Genomic DNA, 19,379 nt, shown 5'->3' with positions numbered 1-19,379 from the left:
TCGAAAATGGGGTGACTTTTGGGGGGATTCTATTCTGCTGACACTACAGGGGCACTGCAAACGCACCTGGCGCTCAAACTTTTTCAGAAAAATCTGCATTAAAAAAACTAATTGGCGCTCCTTCCCTTCTGAGCCCGGCTGTGTGCCCATACAGTGGTTTACGCCCACATATGGGGTACCGTTGTACTCAAGAGAACCTGTGTTACAAATTTTGGGGTGCAGATTCTCTCATGTTCCTTTTGGAAAGGAGAAACTTTAATCTAAACATATATATTATTGGAAAATCAAAATTTTCGATTTTTTTTAAGGCCTAATTGTGAATACTTTCCTCCAGCCCCTGTAGGGTTAAAATGCTCATTATACCCCTAGATTAATTCTTTAAGGTGTCTAGTTTCCAAAATGGGGTCACTTATGGGGGTTTCCAGTATACAAGCCTCATAAATCAACTTAAAAAAAGAACTGGTCCCTAAAAAAAAATCAGTTTTGGAAACTTTCACAAAATGTGATAATTTGCTAATAAATTTCTAAGCCCCATAACAGCCTAAAAAAGTAAAATATGTTTCCCAAATTATGCCAGAATAAAGAGGACATATTGGTAATGTGATTTAGTAACTAATTTATGTGCTATGACTTCCTTTTTTAGAAGCCGAGAATTTCAGAAGTTCATAAAATGCAAAATTTTCAAATTTTTCATGATATTTTGATGTTTTTCACAAAAAAACACACAAAGTAATGACCAAATTTTGCCACTAATATAAAGTGCCATATGTGACGAAAAAACAATCTCAGAATCGCTAGCATACGTTAAAGCATCACTGAGCTATAAGCGCATAAAGTGAGACAGGTCAGATTTTGAAAAATGAGCCTGGTCATTAAGGCCAAAACAGGCTGCGGAGGCAAGGGGTTAAGGTTATGTTTACATAGGGCAGATACACTGTGGATTTGCACAATAAATTGTCTTTTCCAAAATCTCCAGTGTCTTGCACTAGCAACAGTGTGGAGGAAGAATCTGCACATACTTTTACTGTGGTGCAGATTTCAAATCATATTTGTTTTAGGACCCATTCACACTATGGATTCGGCGCAGAATCCCTCCTGCTATGTCTTTGAATGGAAGGTCTCTTTTATGAATTGCAAATTCAATTTTTTTTTTTCTATAATGGATTCTGTAAAAAATCTACAGCATTTCTGTGCTGTGTGAAACAACCTCTAGGTTATGGCCACATGCAGTAGAAAATTCAACCCAATTCAAAATCCAAACCATGTTCATTTGTTGCGTAGCTTTGGTTATTAACAGTAGATGTTTGAAATTTACATTTGTTTTTTTTTATCATGCTTTATAATAAGGCTATACTTACCAGAAATCCAGGCCCAGTCTGCTGAAGGCAGATTTTCTGCTAGTTGAAAAAGAGACCAAACACAGGAATTCCGACCAGAACAGAGAGTCACAGCTCAATGTGTCCATGACTGCCTTCTTTCTGTGATTGCTCAGATGACCTGGGAAACACTGGACTCCCTGTGTTCTGACTCATGAAGTTGGTGCAGAAAGTCCGCAGTACATCTGCAGCATTTCTGCAACGTTTTTACTATGTGTGATCCCATCCTGATGTTTATCATTCATTTCCAAGCCCTCATGTCTATTATTAGCTTGTATAAATACATAACTTGCACAATGAGGAAAAACTATTGGGGACAAAGATGATTTGTTGCCCATACTGTTTCCACATTTACAGAACGTGTGGTACTGCAATCACACAGTTATTTAAAATTATGATCGTTCAGATGGAACTGTCCATGTGGCCTAATATTGGTAAAGGTAATGGTGGGCGCAACTCTAAAATACAAATAACTGTGCCTTATTTCCTAGTTCTCCTCTTTTTTTCTAATGTGTAACATGTGGCTCCTCAGTCATAGAAACTTGGGGCAATGAAGTGAAATCTCTGAACACTAAAGGGCTGTCTGTAACACTTTGTATTTGTAGGAGCCTTATGCCCACGGCTGTTGTGTCCCCCAATAAAATTGAGAACAGGATTTTACAATTTTAATAATCCCTTTATTCCCAGTCACCATATTTACTCAAACACAAAGGTGCTCTCCTGAAAATAGTGTGGGTCTGGCCTATGATGTATCTGTACATCAGTGTCATTTGGATTCCAAGTGTTCAGACCCCGACCAATGGCTAAATGGTCGGAGAAGCGGTATGACTGTGCGCTTCACTCCTTGGCTCCCTGTGATCTAAGTCGTTTTGTGCAACATGCTAAAGAGTGCAAGAAACCAGGGAGAGAAGCTATTTCTAGAGGTTGTGCGGAATATCTTGATGTAAGGGCTTGGCGGTGTTACGGCCCAAAATGTAATATTTAATACATGCAAATGGCCTACAGACACGAGATCACATACAAGCAAATAATTATATTATAAAGTATATTATATTGGTAATGCCATGGACAGTGGAGTATAAGGCCTTATTCACACGTTCAGTAAAGTTGTCAGTTTTTGCGGATCCGTAATCAGGGTTCAACTTAGAGCGCATTGATTTCTATCCGTAATCCGTTCCATAAAAAAAGGACATGCTCTAGTGCGGATTGTGATTGTGGTACGGATTACCAATAGAAGCTATGGGATCCATGACGTCCCTAAAAAAAACAGATCAAATGTATGCAAACTAGTACTTGTCACATTTTACGGAAACCGAAACGGGTGCAAATACGGATGAATTTATACAGACCACGGAGTTAAATAGCGGGAGGTATTGCGGTCCAGAAAAAAGACTAAACGTTTTAATGAGGCCTAAATTCATTAGCATATCGTGTAATGTTTTAGGGATCTGTGAGAGAAATGTTTCTTTATTGTTCATGGAGTCCATAGACTCATATAAGAAGGCAAACCATGGAATGAAATGACAGAGCACAATATGAATTGTAACCATTCTCTTGTAGACCCTGAGCAGATTCTGAAGAAAGAAGGCTTTATACCACAAGATGGCAGCAGCCTAGAAGCTCTTCTGCGGTCAGACCCTATTGAGAAGAGAATAGTTCCTGACCCTCGAGATGACGACAGCCTCACAGAATTCCCCTCTGTTGCTGGCCGAGCACGGAAGGTACAGACCTACAATGGGAGGCAGCGTTACGTAGCGAGAGGAATTATCACGGTAAAGTCAGGGAGGTGACAGCTTAGAGGCATCAAGGTTCAAGGATAATACAATCACATACTACACATAATACAATACATAATACAACCTTATTTTTATGTATTGTAACAACCAGTACATGCAGTATTTTTTACATAAACGTCACTCCTTCATACTAAGAAATGGAAATGGTGGCATAGGCGGTTACTACTCTTAGATATACTGTGTATGTATGTGTATATGTCTATTTGTATGTGTGTATATAATATATACATATATATATATATATATAATATTAATTATAGGATATGTGTATGTGGTCTGTATCTATTGTATTTTTTCGAGGGTGGGGGGGCTAAGCTTATAACCTGTTTTTAGGGGCTTTTCCTAGCAAAAACCAGAATGAATCCACAGCAGTGTTCAGCTGTGGGGGGAGGCGTTATAAATCCATGACATGCATATGCCCTATTAGTTGGCACAAAGCCTCCAAAGCTATAGCTACATTGTACTGTGAATCTTTATTTCAGTTTCATGAGAGCTCTGTAATGTTGCTGGAGTAGCTGTACAAAACCCCCTGAGAAATCACATGCTCATTTGAGAATGAAGTCTTTTTGCGGTACACATCACATCTGCTGAACCTCTGAGACCCTGCATCGCAGGGGGAACATCATTTTGGTGTGTTGCCTGATGTAGTACGTATAAGCAGGAAATCTAGAGTGTATTACAGCAGGTTGTGACATTTCAACCGATTAATTGGAAATATATAGTATTCATGACTTAACCACTTTAATATCAGCTGAACAGTGTATGATCTCAATTTTGTTTTTTTAGTCAGTAAATTATTAACTTATATGTTTTAATATATATTATTATTCCTTTAAGCGTATACTGGATCCTGATGATTTTTTAGATGACCTTGATGATGAAGATTATGAAGAAGATACACCTAAAAGGCGTGGAAAGGGCAAAGCTAAGGTGAAGAGTTGTGCGCTCTCTATATATACTTTATTTAGAATATATTTATTATATAATGTGTGTTTGGCTTTCTTTTTTGTTATTTATTGTTATGTATGATGATGATGATGATGTGTATATTGTTCTTATCTGCAAAGAATCTATCTTTCATTTTTAGGGGAAAGGTTTGGGAAGTGCCAGGAAGAAGCTTGATGCTGCAGCTCTGGATGAAAGGGATAAGCCATATGCCTGTGATAGTGAGTCAGATTTTCTCTGTGTGTTTTTTTTTTTTCTTTATGAAGTTTTTTTTTTCAATCATGTCCTGTGTTTTTTTTTTTACTGTTTATTACTCAGGACTTCCTTAGAAGGAAAACCTGCTTTTATAAGGCCATCTTCCTGTGCTGTAATTCTTTGACCTTTATATTTCTTAAAGAGGTTGTACCACTTGCACAAAAGTTTAGCAGCAAGAACAAGATGTTTTGGTGTGATAACTTAAGAACTGTTTGCACATTTATTTTACCTAAAATTCCAATACTATTTTAAGTGCCCCTTTAGATGTTCTTTACAGCACATGTATTAGGAAGCATATGAATCTTGATCCCTGTATCATTCATCACTTTGTATTTGTGTGTCTATTCTATATGTATAATGTTACAATCCTGTGCAGCAGCAGCAGTATTAGACATTTTACTTTGCTAGCCTCCAATGATCTACCAGTGTGGGGCGCCTGCTTTGTTTTGTTTTATTCTTAACTTCTAAAACTAGTTTTATAAATTAAGTTTTAAGAATATGCTTGCTGGAGAACTCTTTACAAAATATGTATAAAGAACAGTACTTCTTCCTCCCCGATATGTCTATATTACAACTTTGTGTGGGTATCATAGTTAGTGCCAACAGCAAAGGTGGAGCCTTAAGATTAGAGATGAGCGAGCCTTGAGCACTAACATGTCTATATTACAGCTGTGTGTGGTTATCATACTTTGTGCCAACAAGAAAAGTGGTGTTGGAGCCTGAAGGTCAATTTAGAGCTGCATTGTTCCTGAAAGGAGATTAGGGGGCACCTGGGAGAAAGAATAAAACATACCTGGTTCTGTCATGTTAGACCATGCTTTGTTTTCGCCAAAAAGAAAATAAAAATTGCTTAGTAAGTTAAATGGCTTGTCTTATCATAGCCAGCTCTTTTTAAAATGCAGCCATTCTGATCAGGTTCACTCTAATAAACCCCAGAAGATCATCTAGTAAAATGTACCTGTCATAATTTACGCTGACTTGATCAGTACGAAATCCAGTTTACCTCCGGAGGTTTGGGTATCTATGGGTATGAGGGTTCGTTTTGTGCACGAGCCCTATTGGATCAGAAGGGGGCTCACGTGTAGTATCGACCTGGTGTGGTTATATCCAATGGATTTCACACTGATCAGGTCAGTGTACATCATGACAGGTATGCTTTAACTTTGGGAGGAGCTCCCTCCACAACCTCCTTGTTAGGGAAATGGTACATTTTTATGGTACATGTTTATTCAGGTATTTGGATGTAATACACAGATGTAGATGGGGCTTACAGGAAGAGTGAAGCTGCTTGCAGAAGCTCTTTACTCTGGCTTATACCATGGTACTTGTGGTATGGGTGCAGTTCACTTTAGCTTTATGTAGGTCCTGTAGAGATCCCTGTAGTGTTGGAAATGGCCCTTTAACAGTATGCTCTGAGCGCTGACGTGTTTCATATCTGCCCGTGGCCTATTTCACAACAATGGGATAGATTCTCCAGGGATCCGTTAATGTTGTATGTTATATGAATCATTTATTTAGGAAGCAATCAAATGACTAATGTCTTGTGCTCAAGTTCATTAATTTATTCCAGCGTATTAAATAAAAAATGGACATAAGATGGTTTTTATTTGCAATTTAGCTACAACAAAGCATACAATATTAAAAAAAAATCATGACAAAATGAAAGCCGTCAACTCTTAGATCAAAATTGACTCCTGATAAATCGAATGAACGCAATATCCATGTATCTGTCAATGAAGACAACACAATTCATTATAAAAAAAAATATACTAAATTGTACGACAATATAAATAGTGATACAATATTTGGATGTAATGTTATATGGCCCATACATAGGTTCCAAAGGAAAAAAAACATTACAACAATATCAATCACAGTTGATTCGTAGACGTTTGTCAGATAGACTATCCGTTATTTACAATAATCTCAAAGCCAAGAAGAGGGCAGATGACATACCATGGTGACTTCTCCATAAGCCCCATAGGGGAATTTATCAATTCTTTACCACAGGATCCTAGAGTAAAGTCATACATTTAGTTTTGTAGTTTTTCATTAACTAGAGGGCAGTAGTTGCTGGTGTCCTGTGGCCATGGCACCCAATCACAGCTCAGCTTTTCTTATCTTGTAAAATATAATCTTAGCCATTATGAGTTGTGTGAAACAAAAACTAGTGTAACTTGCTGATAGCAGATTAATAAAGCTAGGCCATATTCCTTTAATATTTATGTAAACTTGTGGAACCCTTCGACATTCATTCGGGATTGTTGACGTTTGTTGCTTTTATGTTTATACTTTGTTATACAAATGTCTATTTATGACAAAAGATACAAATGAGATGTAAACATAGCCTAAGGCCTAGCCTTACTATCAGCTATACTACCACCTGTCACGTTAGAAATGATGAACTCCTCCCTTCCAATTTTACCCTTAGCATCTTGTTTCTCCCTATTTCTCAGTCATATTGGAAGGTGTATCTCTCAGGTCTGAAAGAATCCTCTTTGTGCTCAAACATCCAGAAAGCAACATACATACAACAGCTGCGAAACAGAGGGCACCATCTGTGTTACCGCATGCAGCTGGATAAAAATCTGTCACACTGAGTTGCAAGAAGACTGCAAATTGCCAAACACAAAGAAGCAATTACATGCCTTCTCAGCGGGTCTATGCCGTCTATTCTGCCGTATCCAAATTCTTCACTTCCTGCTGAATTATGATCATAAATACACAATTAAAATAGTAAGGGAAATTGGGTTTAATCTCGTCCAGATATAAAAGGCACTAATTCATTATACATGCAGTGTTTGCAATCATTTCCTTTTAATGAAAACTTCACTCTTCATGTTTGGATACAGTTACATTATCTTAATCTACATTGGCATATTATGCCAAGAGACCGAGCTAACATAGGGAAATGAGAAAATGGGTTAGTGTAACCTGGTATAAGAGTAGATTACACACTAGACTAGTCATATATATGTATAATCTAAACAGCATTTCTGTGCTCCAGGTGTCAGTCATCCCTGGTGATTTGTATTACATGCAGTGGGTTAAGCCCTGAAGCTGTTCAGTCCTTCATGTTATAAAACTAGATATTTGCAGCATTCAGATTAGTATTTTCACATTAGACTTTTTACAATGGTTCCAGTACTTTTTTTTTTGCTTGTAATATATCATGCAAAATTAACTTTGCAAACAGTAACCCAATTTTCCAGCAATTATGACTATTGCTTCCCTATTGTTAGCTGAGAGCTTGTGCCACGTACAACTTGTGTAACACTGTCTTAACTATAAAAGGGCTTTACAGTCATTTCCAATGGAACCTCCACCTTAGCCAGGCGCTAGCGGATAGCAAAATTAGAGTAAGGCAATCTGAAACAAACTAAGAGTATCTGTTGATTAGTTTAGTCTGCAAAAATATGTACAGACTGTGGGACCTTTTGGTTACCCAGATGAGGTTTACATGGTCTGTGGATACATCATAAGATCAACTGGGATTTTTCCAGACAACTAGATGACTAATTTTTGCAGCCCAAACTAATTGATGGCCGATCTGTTTCAGGCTGCCTTACTTTAGTTTTGCTTATTTCTATCAATGTATGCACATAAACATGCATGCATCAGTTTGCAAACAGAAAGTGCCAAACATAATTAATACCTATAGGAAAACTGGCAAACCCCTTTAAGAGCTAATCCTTGAGACTGAAAAAAGAAATCCCTTAGCATATTAGTTAAAATTAATAAAAAAGCTGGCTTTTCGTGTATCACCTTCCAAAAGATAACTTGTATTCTCCAGTGCATATGTATGCTAAAATGTGTTCTAGAAAGCTGCTGGGATGTGACTACTGGATTCCCACAATAAACCGTCCTTGACTTATACTCTAGTTAGGATAGTCCTCAGCAAATGATATTCATATTATTATGAGTTTCCTTTATGTGTGTCTGTGTTTTAAATGAAAGTGTGCCTTTCCTTAAAGGACAAGTGCCATGAAAAACTTTTTCCCAGTAATTGAAGCACATTACAAAGTTATATATCTCTGTAATATGCTTCAATCACCTATCTGCCTCCCTTCCCTGTCTTTTACCCCCTCCACCCCCCACCAGGAAGTGTCCTAACTCACACAGACCTAATTACCGTCGTCACCGTCACCAGGCAGCTCCTTCTTGTGAGGATGAGTCATCAGCAGGAGGGCTGCTCTAGCTCCTGTTACACCAGCCTCCCCTCCTTGTCAGGTGACTCTGCTTGCTCAGCTTATCTTCTCTAGTGACATGACTAATTCACTCACTGAGTCCACGGCAGCAGGAGAGAGGGTATGAGGTGAGGGGGGGGGGCTTTCTATCTGCCGTGACAAGTGATGGCTTGCAGTTGTTCAGCCAATGGGAGCTGAGCAAGCTGTCACCTGACAAGGCAGGGGAGGGGGGAGGCTAGTGTAACAGGAGAAGGAGCTGAGAGAAGAGCTTGGTGACAGTGACGGCAGTCATTAGGTCTTTGTGAGTCAGGACACTTCCTGGTGGGGGGTGGAGGGGGGAAAAGACAGGGAAGGGAGGCAGATAGGTGATTGAAGCATATTACAGAGTTATATAACTTTATGTGCTTCAATTACTGGGAAAAAGTTTTTCATAGCACTTGTCCTTTAATGTAAGAAAGAAAACATGGTCAATTTTTCACTCAAAGCTTTTAGCCACATTCCCATATTGTGGTCACCAATAGCTATACAATGTTGCCAGAATCGATCGGCAACACTGCATAAGCATTGTTGACTTCATGGGGGTGTAGGAACACGTCTTTAAAGTGACACTGTCTCCCCCTTTTTGTATTTTGACTTTCCTACACAGGTGTAAAGGGAGAACTTTGCAGTTTTCGTATCTTATTTTGTATCATATGTCATGGTGCTTGGTCCAGTAAAAAGTTATCTTTTATCACTTGCTGACTGTGATACCTGGGTGGGGCTTCACGGGTGCAAAATCACTTATCCCCGCCCACATCACCACAGAATGCCCGTCCCTTTGTCACTTCATCGTTGCATAGGCTCATGTATAGACTTAAGGCCAGCCCATTCCCATGGGCGTCGAGGGGGCAGGGCCTATGCGTCAATGACGTCACGGAGGGTGCGGGGCTAAGTGGCGCTGCGCCTGTGAAGCTCTGCCCAGGTGGTACAATCCGCAGGTGATAAAAGATGACTTTTTACTGGAACAAGCACCATGACGTATGATATAAAATAGGGTATGAAAACTGTCCACAAAATCTGCAGCTGCTGATCTGCAGTATACTCTGCAGCAGCAAATTTGTCATACGTTTCTTTCTTCTACAAGATGAACGTAATCCGCAGCAACAGATCCGCACCAAATTCCTCACAATCTGAAGTTTATCTGACCTGTGTGAACATGCTCTAAAAGGCTTGTTTATACTGTTGTTTTTTTTATGGATTTTACGAGAAGTGTGTTTTTTTTTTATGAACTGGAACCACATGTGGGGGTTTCAAAAAAAAAATCAGGACATTTGCTCCACTTTTATATTTGGCTTAGAAAACTGCACGTGTGATTCCAGACATAATGGCCACCTTTGTTCTTGATCCACAGATTTTTGTTTAAAAAAAAAGACTTCTTTCTTGTCCTGTAGAATTCCAGCGGTTTTCTCATTGCTCCCCATTACTTGGTATTTTACATTGGTTCCCTGGTTTCAGTTCGTAGCCACCCTCCTCCCTGTAAGAAATATAATATAAATCTTTGCTTCAGATGCTCTCTCTGCTCTTTGTGTAGGTAGCATACTTACCCCTTTCTCTCTATTTCTTTCTTTCCTCGTTTCAGACAGTTACAAACTAAGGCAAACTTCGAAATTCTCCGAAAGAGGTAGTTAAACTTGCTCGCTTGTGACGCTAGTTTGCCATCTTCCCCACTCTGCCCGTTTTCCTTGGCATTGCAGCTTAGCATGCTTTGTCTCTTCTCAGCCATGCTAGTCGCCATTATGGTGGTGTCTGTAAACTCGTGCCCATCTGTCTGTCATACCCCATTTTATTAGTATGCTTCTGTCTTGGCACATTGCCGCCTTGTAACATTGGGGTGGTCACTGTGCTTATGCTTTTGTGGTAGAAATATGCCATGGTAAGTCTTTGCTCTATTTCCTGAGTTTTCTGCACAGTAACCTGCCACATGCCTTGATAAAATTGAAATCTGGCTTTTTTGTGTTTGCAATTCTGCTTTGTAAGCCTAGTCTGCCTTTCCCTTTTACCGCTTTGTTACTCTACATAAACACAATGACTTGTAGGCTTTCTTTAAGCCAGCGACACAACCGGTCCACAGAGTCTTTTCAGAGATGTTCTTGTGAGGACAATTTCTGGCAAGGCCGACTAACGCTTGCTCTGCTTATGAATAGCCCTTTGTAATCCAAATTGCAAGTGTCTTTCAGTTCCATACCTCTGCAACCATTGACCGTAGCTTGGAAATAAAGTGATTTAGACCACATGAAATGCATGCTTGTTTCACACTTCATTATCAATTACTTCTATGTAAACCTCTATTGAAGTACAACATCCAGGGAGGCTCATTGCTTTTTGTCACCTTGTACATACACAGAATTATCTCTGCTTCCTGCATTGTTCTTTTATCAGTGATACACCCCTTCAACTTGAACCAAAGTCATGCTTCTGAGGTTTAGTTTCATTTGTGGTTTAAAGGTAACATTAGCCCTCAGGATGGTCACACATGATGAATTTCACCACCATGTGTGCTCAATCGTTGAGCAGTGGGAAAAATTAACAAACTTCCTTATCTACTATTGAGCACAGTATTCCCCTGTGTATGGCTTGGAGAGAGATTGTCTTCCGTTTAATACATTTTAGGTATACAATAGGTCTTAAGCACATTTGTTCTCTGCTGGTGCGGCTGACACAAGCATCAAATCCGCTAAAGATTGCCATACACAGCTGATGAATTTCGGCCACATCCATTGAATTTGTTGAAGCAGTTAACCATCTTAAGTGCATTATTATGGCCTTTTTACATGGGCTGATTACGGAGTAAGGGAGCGCTCATTCCCAAAATTTGACCCACGTGAAATGTTCTCCGATCGGCCGCTGATCAATCAAGCGCCTGCTGGCTTTTTTTTTTTTTTTTTTTGTGTGGGCATTTAGATTGTCGCCATTACCCACACATTCTCCTGTGTAAACGCAGCCGCACAATGGATTGAGCCATGTGAAGGCTGATCAGAAAGATTGTGTCATTCCCTGCCTTCTGTCGGTTCATGTAAAATGGCACTTAGACACTTCCTTAGTAGCAGATGTAAGAACAGAGAGATCGGGTTTGTTGGAATTTAACTGCCTGATCCTTTTGTTTTAGGGAAAATAAGTTGCTACCAGAGGGGTTTGACAGTGGCTTACTACTTCAGTGAAACACATGCATTTGGTTGGGCCAGATAGGTCAACAGCTAGGCCTCATTCAAATGTTCAGTGTTCTGCACGGAACACAGACATGGATGGCCTGTACCCGAGTCTGTCCCACCGTACGACAGCATCTCTGATATGCAGCATATCAGAGATGTAGGCGTGCAGGGGGCACCCTCTGGTACAGGCTATCCATGTCCGTGTTCCGTGCAGAACACTGAACATGTGAATGCGGCCTTATCTTAAAAGGACTAACCAGAACTATGCTGCCCTATCTTAGCCTAGTGACAGAGGCACAGCTGTCTTACTTCTCTCTGCTGGTACCATGCAGCTGGCAAAATTGCTGTAATTCAAGCTGGACTATTGAGTGGCTAGGAGTCACCGAACCCTTCCAGTTACTGGTCGGCGGTCCAGCTGCAGCAGCAGCTCATTAATGTTGCTGACATCTAAACACACGCTTATTCAGCAGTCCACCATGATTAATAGCGATTTTGCCAGATGGATGGCATCAGCAGAGGTAAGTAAGACAGCCATTTGCTCTGGGCCCCTGTCGCCCAGGGCAGCATAGTACTGGTGACAGGTACCCTTTAAAGTGTCACTGTCGTGAATTTTTTTTTTTTGCAGAAATCAATAGTCCAGACGATTTTAAGAAACTTTGTAATTGGATTTATTATCCGAAAAATGCATTTTTATCATGAAAAAGCAGTTTGAAGCTCTCCCCCCTGTCTTCATTGTTCTCCTATGGAGAGAGCTAAAGAAAAGACCAAAACAGGACAACAAAGAGTTAATCTACAAATCCCTCACGGGATATCTCCTGTGACAGTCACCAGTGACCTGTCTGAGCTCGGATTACAGCTGTCACCCAGCTCCGTGCCTGTAATCCTCTGTTATCTGCTTTCTGCTGCCGGCTAACTCCCTCCTTCCTCCTCCCCCCTCCCCTCTCCCTAGAGCAGACAGGGTACGACTCCTGCAACAAGTCACAATTTTCAGATTTTTTGGAGTGGATGAAAAAGAGGAAGGAGGGGGGGACCTGGGAAAAGGCTTTTTACATGCAGATAATGGCAGATTTGGCTAATAAACCCAATTACAAAGTTTCTTAAAATCGCCTGGACTATTGATTTCTGCAAAAAAAAAAAATACGACAGTGACTCTTTAAGCGCATGTCCAGGTTAATAGTTGCTCAAGATATCTTGCTCACACTCTTATTAGTGATATTACATGTCTAGTTATAAAGTAGTTATTCCAAGATAATAAATGTATTGTCTAATATCAGGATAGGGGAGATAAGCTGGACATTGGTGGTCCGACCGATGGGACCCCACCAATTGTGAAAACAAAGTAAATTGTCGCCAGAGTGAATGGAGGAGCAGCTCTATTGATTCTTTATGGGGTTTGACAACACTGCCGTGCGCAGAGGTCCTGTAGTGGTGGCTTAGCATGTATACTGCTGCCACATTCACTTGGAGGACAATTGACCTTCGTTTTATTATTGGTAGGGGCCTCTGCAGTCACACCCCTCTTATTGGCTATTATTCTCTTTCCTGTGGATAATAACTTTGAATCTTGGGACAACTTAAGATTCAAAGGCTGGAGACAGAACTTATTTGGGCTTTACTTTTATATAGTAGAAGCTTCCCAGCACTCCTAAGCTGTATTGCTAAACCCCCTATTACACGGAGCGACGAAGAGGAGCATACAAGCGCTGTCAGCACTTGTTTGCTCCTTGTTCCCTGCTTGCTGCCACCGCTATTACACGCTTTGGCTGCAAGCGGGGTGAGTACAAGGGGGCTGCCTGGGTGATCACCAGATAGCAGCGGTCTGCTGCTGCCGCTCCTGTTCCACCGAGCGACGGCAGCAGATCGCTGCTATCTAAGTCACTTGTCTTTCAACATGTTGAAAGACAAACAACTGCAATGATCAGCAGACATCGTTTATGTTGGTCATTGGCTTTTATTACACGAGGATTATCGGCCGATAATGGTTTTTTGTAATAGGGCCTTAAGTATGATAAAGCTGTCGGGCACATTTCTCTGTGGGTCCCTATGGCTGAGTTGAGCATAACTGTTCTTCTATTTTATAGACAATTTGACTTTATTTCTACTCATATTGCACATTTCTTTTCTTCGCTGCCAATATATGCTCTTTACCTACTACTACTTCTGTTGCTTAGTAAATACTAGTTGTCATACGCATCAAGCTTCTGCTACATAAGAATGGTGTCATTTAGGGAAGGGATCAAGGAAATTATCTAATATTCCAGAGAAACCCAGAAGAAGATCACATTGGTAAAGTCTATTGTCTGTTCTAAACATCTAGATGAATTCTGTGTCCAAAACTGATTATATAATTCCAGGCTATGTTTACACTGTTAATGATATATTCTTGCCATCCAAATTATTGCAATCCTTTTAAGAATGAGTAAATGGGGTCCATGAGAGCTGTTTGGTGTGTTATAGGAATGATGCAGGATAGCATCATGGCTTTTGTTTGTGAACAGAACCATATTCACTAATGTGATCTCCTTTTGTGTTATATCAGAAGGCCATTTTTATTCTATTGCCCCTGGTATTACAATGATTTATAGAATTAGGGGCCGTGCCCCTACTGCTGCTCTGAAACCAGGCCAGATTGGGACATAATGGATAACGCAGTCCGCTTTTTCCATCACACTTTATAGTCCTTTGTGGCGATCCAAACATCAGCCATCAACTCCCACCATGGCCACTTCACTGGCCCTCACCCTGGGGATACGCCATCACTGGCTTTCACTTATATTGGCAAACATTTAAAGGTTATGTGCGGCATGTCATACCCTAGTTTGGTGGCCATAGGTTATATCCTTGCAGTTTATCTGCTAGTCCACCTAAGCTTTGCTATATCATATTAACCTATTAACTGCTGGATACATTTTAAAAGTCTAGCAGTTTCTCCTCCTTCCTCACTATTTGCTTTTTTGTGTTCTTGCAACGTGTTTGGCTTCTTTCTTTCTTTAATTCACTCCCACTCTTCTACTACTTCTTCTTTTTCTCACAGTCTGTGGAAAGCGTTACAAAAACCGACCTGGTCTGAGCTATCACTATGCACACTCCCATTTGGTGGATGAAGAAGGGGCTGGAGCGGAGGATAAAGAAGATTCACAGCCCCCCACCCCTATAATGCATAGACCGGAGGAGCAAAAGAGTAAGTCAAGTACGTCATTCCACTATTTTTCCATTTCTCACATATAATATGCTTATGTCTTGGTTTTTTTTTTTTTTTTTTTGCCACTTTGTCCATTTTCTAATACTTTAGCATTAATAAGAAAGCTTGTATTCGTCTTCTTGCTGAGCTCGACTTGACTAGGGTGATGAATTATTTACTAGGTTTGCAGATTTAATCATACAGTAGAAAGCAATTGTTTTCATGTGAGGAACTGGAGTTGCTGCATATGGTGGGGTGGGATTTTTTTTTGCATGGCATAAACCAACAAACCTGACCTAATAGTTTGGATAACATCTCTATATCTGGCTATACATTTCAGATAATTGGCCAGATATCTCTCCTGATCCCACATACTTGTGCCTTTCCCCACACCCCAAAAATGCATATATTATGATATAGATATATGGTTAGTAAGGAAGAAGAGAACATCACTACTTGCCTCCTATGATGGTGGTTTTATTTCCCACAAAACATCTGCCATCATGCTGTTAAAGCAAACACAGTGCTAAATACTAGAGATGAGTAAACCTCACGCATGCTCAGGGCCATCCATACCAGAATGCTCAGCATTTGGTTACTGGTGGCTGAAGAACTTTGTTGCAACCCTAAGGCTAGCTGGATAACATGGAAACAGCCATAGGTGTATCCATGTTTTCCAGGACTCCCTAGGGCTGCATCCAACTTCTTCAGCCACAGTGTCTTCGTATGTCCCTGAGCGCGCTTAAAGGGGTAGTGCGGCGCTAAGCAATTATTCACAAAATAACACACATTACAAAGTTATACAACTTTGTTATTTATGTGAATGGCCCCCTTCCCCGTGTTTTCCCCCCCCCCCCCCCCCCCCCCACCCATGCTAAACCCGGAAGTGTGGTGCATTATACTTACCTGAATCGTGTCGACCCCTGGCCGCCATCTTGTGACAATGATGTAATCTTCGGGAGGCCGGCCGAACCGCTGCAGCCGCCCCTCATGCCGGCTCCCCTCTGCCGCGTCGTCATCTGCTCAGCCGCGTCTGGCTGAGCATAACTAAGCTCAGCCAATCGTATAGGTATGTATAGTGCACTACACTTCCGGGGGTGAGGGGACACTGAGAAAGGGGCCATTCACTAACATAACATACATTACAAAAGTTGTATAACTTTTGTAATGTGTGTTATTTATTGAATAATTTTCTAATGCCGCAATACCCCTTTTTTTCTTCTCTTTACTAAATACTATAGGTACAAGCAGAGCTCATTGTAGACATGCTGTTGTACAAATTGCTTAGATTTTGTTATCATTGTCCATGTTTCTTGAGTTTATAATGGCATAGTGCTCAGGCTGTCAACATCCAAGACAGTTTTCAAAGATGTAAACTGATACTTCCTTCTATTTTCTTGTTCATTACAGCCAAAAAGGGTCCAGATGGTCTTGCCTTGCCCAACAATTACTGTGACTTTTGTCTTGGAGATTCGAAGATCAACAAGAAAACGAACCAGCCAGAAGAGCTGGTATCTTGCTCAGACTGCGGTCGCTCGGGTATGAGAGGCAGGGTAAAGAGGGTGATACAATAAGCAGTGTGGGAGCTCAACGCTTACCTGGTTTTCAAGATGGCTGGGTGGTATAGACTGACTGAAAGTTTACATAATGGGAAGATGTACCAATCTTGGTCGAAATGCATGCCCTTCCCCGCCTCCCGATGCGTTTTGGTCGCCACCCCCCCTCCCTCCTCTAAAAGAGAGAACAATTAGTGCCTCTTCTATTGCCTCCATATTGCTAGCTGACAGTTGGAAAAAAAAGAAAGATTAGATACACTCTAATTGTGGTGCAATAAAGTAACATGTAACTGTAATTAAATTATTGAAAATCGCCAGATGTCATTGTGCTTTATAATGAAATGCAATCTAATATAACTATGCAAATAAATGTGGATTCCATGCAACAGACGGAGCCGTCTGCATACAAACAAATCTGTGTGGGTTCATGTTTTGCAACCAAAGTCTGCTCTTGCTGAACGGGAATTTAATGAAACACATGACACTCAATGTATTTTTTTTTTTTAAAGATGGGCTACATCTGTTTCCTAATTTCTGCGTTGCTTTCTAAGAACTGATATATTCCTCAGTTTAGGAGTAATACATGTTACCATGGCGTGGCCTTCATCTGCGTTAGCACAGCACATCTACAATACTTGCATGTAACCATGAGTGTTGAATATAAGGAAGGAAGTTGAATAGGCACTGTTTAAAGGGAATGTCCATCCCTGCTTATATCTAAGCTGACTCAAAATTCCCACACAGAGTTCCAACACCCCAACATTGACATAGGGCCCATGGACCTGCAAGGAGCTTACTGCATACAGTTGAACTTTTAAATAATAATGAGCTCCTAAATTTCCCCTAGTGGCAGCACTAATGCCTGTGCAGGGGATTGTGAGCCAGTTGCTAATAAGGAATTGGCGCAAAAATTTTGAATTAATAAAATAAAACCATAATGTAAAAGGGTGGGCATTCACTTTGAAGTGTCCCTGTTAAAAAACAAACAAAACACACAAACACTTCCTTAAGATGTCAGCTATTATTCTGATCGGGGGATGGGTCTTCGTGTTTAGACAGATTGCTAAAACTAGTTGGGAGAGAAACACGGCTGAGTGCACTCGCTGCGATCTATCTCCCTGAAAGAGACTGCCTCTATAGACATACTGTCTTCTGCAGTGAGCCAGCGAGTGAAGCACTCAACCGAGTGCTTTCCCTGGCTCCGTTTAATGTTTGGGCTGGGTCTGAACACCCAGACCCTGACTGATCAAAATTTTTGACATGTATTTCAAAGAGCAACCATCTAGTGACAGTATTCATTTAAGACTGGTGCATTTGCTTTCAGGTGAGGTATGTTTGGGTGGGTATTGCAGCTTTATTGAAAAAGTATTTCAAGCTGATTGTGTACGTTGGTTTTATGGAGAGAATATTGCTCTAAAAACTTTATTTTTTATGTTGCTTGAGCACGGTCCTTGTACAGTAAAAAGTGCAAAGCTCAACAAGAAATGTGAGTGAGCTCTGGCAAAATAGTTCCTCATCTGTGTTCTATAAGGTACACTGGCCACAGGTTCGATAGTCGCGGTCATCATCCTATAGTGTTTTTCTTCTCCATTTCATTGGGATGTCATATACTGTAAGGTGGACAAAGCTACTTTCTCTGAAGAACAGTCACTAGCTATACAGGGCTTATTCCTGTTCCTGATTTCATTACATGAACATATCTTCAAGCTACACTGTGGCAAAAATTAAAGTATAATGCGCACATTTAAAAATCTATATTGGACCCTACTCTGAGCCCCGTTTTTCTTGCCTATGACCATAGGGCACCCCTCCTGTTTGCAGTTTACACCGGTGATGATGGCAGCAGTGAAGACGTACCGCTGGCAATGCATCGAGTGCAAGTGCTGCAACATTTGTGGGACTTCAGAAAATGATGTGAGTAAATGCAAACTTTTTCATTGTCTTACACTAGCTTCTTTGTGGTCTGAACTAAAGTTATAGTAATTTACTGCCTTTCTAAAAGTAATCTTTTTTTTTTTAATTTTTTTTATTTTACGCAATATTCTTGTTTTACTGTAATCAGTTCTGTAGATCCTGTTTTGTCTAGAAATGTATGTGCAGTGGCCTAGAAGTTTTCTTAGCCTCTTGTTTCCATAGGACCAGTTGCTGTTCTGCGACGACTGCGATAGAGGATATCACATGTACTGCCTCTCTCCTCCTATGGCAGAGCCTCCTGAGGGTAAGGATACAAAGTTTTTTTTTTTTCTCTTGACATTGCTATGCTTGAATCCTATTACTGTTATTTCTTCCCTATAATATACATCCTTAATAACTGTTGCTTTCTCTTGTTTCTTTAGGAAGCTGGAGTTGTCATTTGTGCCTGGCTCTTCTTAAAGACAAAGCTTCTATTTATCAGAACCAAAACTCCTGACATTTTACCCAAATAGACAATACAGGGTGAGGAACACTGCGGAGCTTGTGGACCTGATCTTTCACCACTTTATGGAATAAAGCAGATTTTTTACAATGTTTCCTTATCCACAAATTGTGTGTATGTATGTGTGCACACACATAAATATGCACAGTGTGTTGTTTGACTGTCACCATTCTTTGACAATATATCGGGTTATTAGTAGACTTATATTCACAGTCTTATTAAATCTTATATGCTGGAAACTCACATGTGACTGAGGTTCTCCACATAAGAAAACATCTGTTCAGACCTACAAGCACTGGAAAACAACACGTGAGCAGGTGATCCCAGGTTTTCCCGAGTAGTATAGATTTTAGAAGTGTGAAATGCTGGCACATAAGGAAAAATGTACAGTATATAGATCCTTAACTCTGACTTTCATGGGTACTTCAATACATGCCGTATGGTGTTTTCCTTCCCTGGGGCTACCTGGCGTAAATGGG

At 40.4% G+C, this 19,379-nt stretch overlaps 1 protein-coding gene across 4 annotated transcripts in view; it reads left to right on the top strand.

Annotated features, from left to right (window-relative positions):
- The window catches only part of DPF2 (double PHD fingers 2), a 29,362-nt gene extending 10,370 nt beyond the window's left edge, over positions 1-18,992 (top strand). The window contains exons 4-12 of one of the 4 annotated variants that reach the window (XM_069965548.1): positions 2,937-3,097; positions 4,010-4,102; positions 4,260-4,338; positions 10,178-10,219; positions 14,782-14,928; positions 16,339-16,467; positions 18,286-18,398; positions 18,621-18,702; positions 18,821-18,992. In XM_069965548.1, coding sequence (XP_069821649.1) covers positions 2,937-3,097; positions 4,010-4,102; positions 4,260-4,338; positions 10,178-10,219; positions 14,782-14,928; positions 16,339-16,467; positions 18,286-18,398; positions 18,621-18,702; positions 18,821-18,894 — 920 coding nt within the window. In that variant the 3' untranslated portion in view covers positions 18,895-18,992. Of the gene's footprint in view, positions 1-2,936; positions 3,098-4,009; positions 4,103-4,259; positions 4,339-10,177; positions 10,220-14,781; positions 14,938-16,338; positions 16,468-18,285; positions 18,399-18,620; positions 18,703-18,820 lie in introns of all 4 variants that reach the window. The other 3 variants (XM_069965547.1, XM_069965550.1, XM_069965549.1) reach the window with 3 other exon arrangements.
- Positions 18,993-19,379: the final 387 nt, after the last annotated feature.

This window comes from Dendropsophus ebraccatus, chromosome 4 (genome assembly GCF_027789765.1).
Source record: "Dendropsophus ebraccatus isolate aDenEbr1 chromosome 4, aDenEbr1.pat, whole genome shotgun sequence".
NCBI classification, from domain to species: Eukaryota; Metazoa; Chordata; class Amphibia; order Anura; family Hylidae; genus Dendropsophus; species Dendropsophus ebraccatus.
The sequence above is the reverse complement of the archived record's forward strand: the minus strand, read 5'-3'. Positions and strand labels throughout refer to the sequence as shown.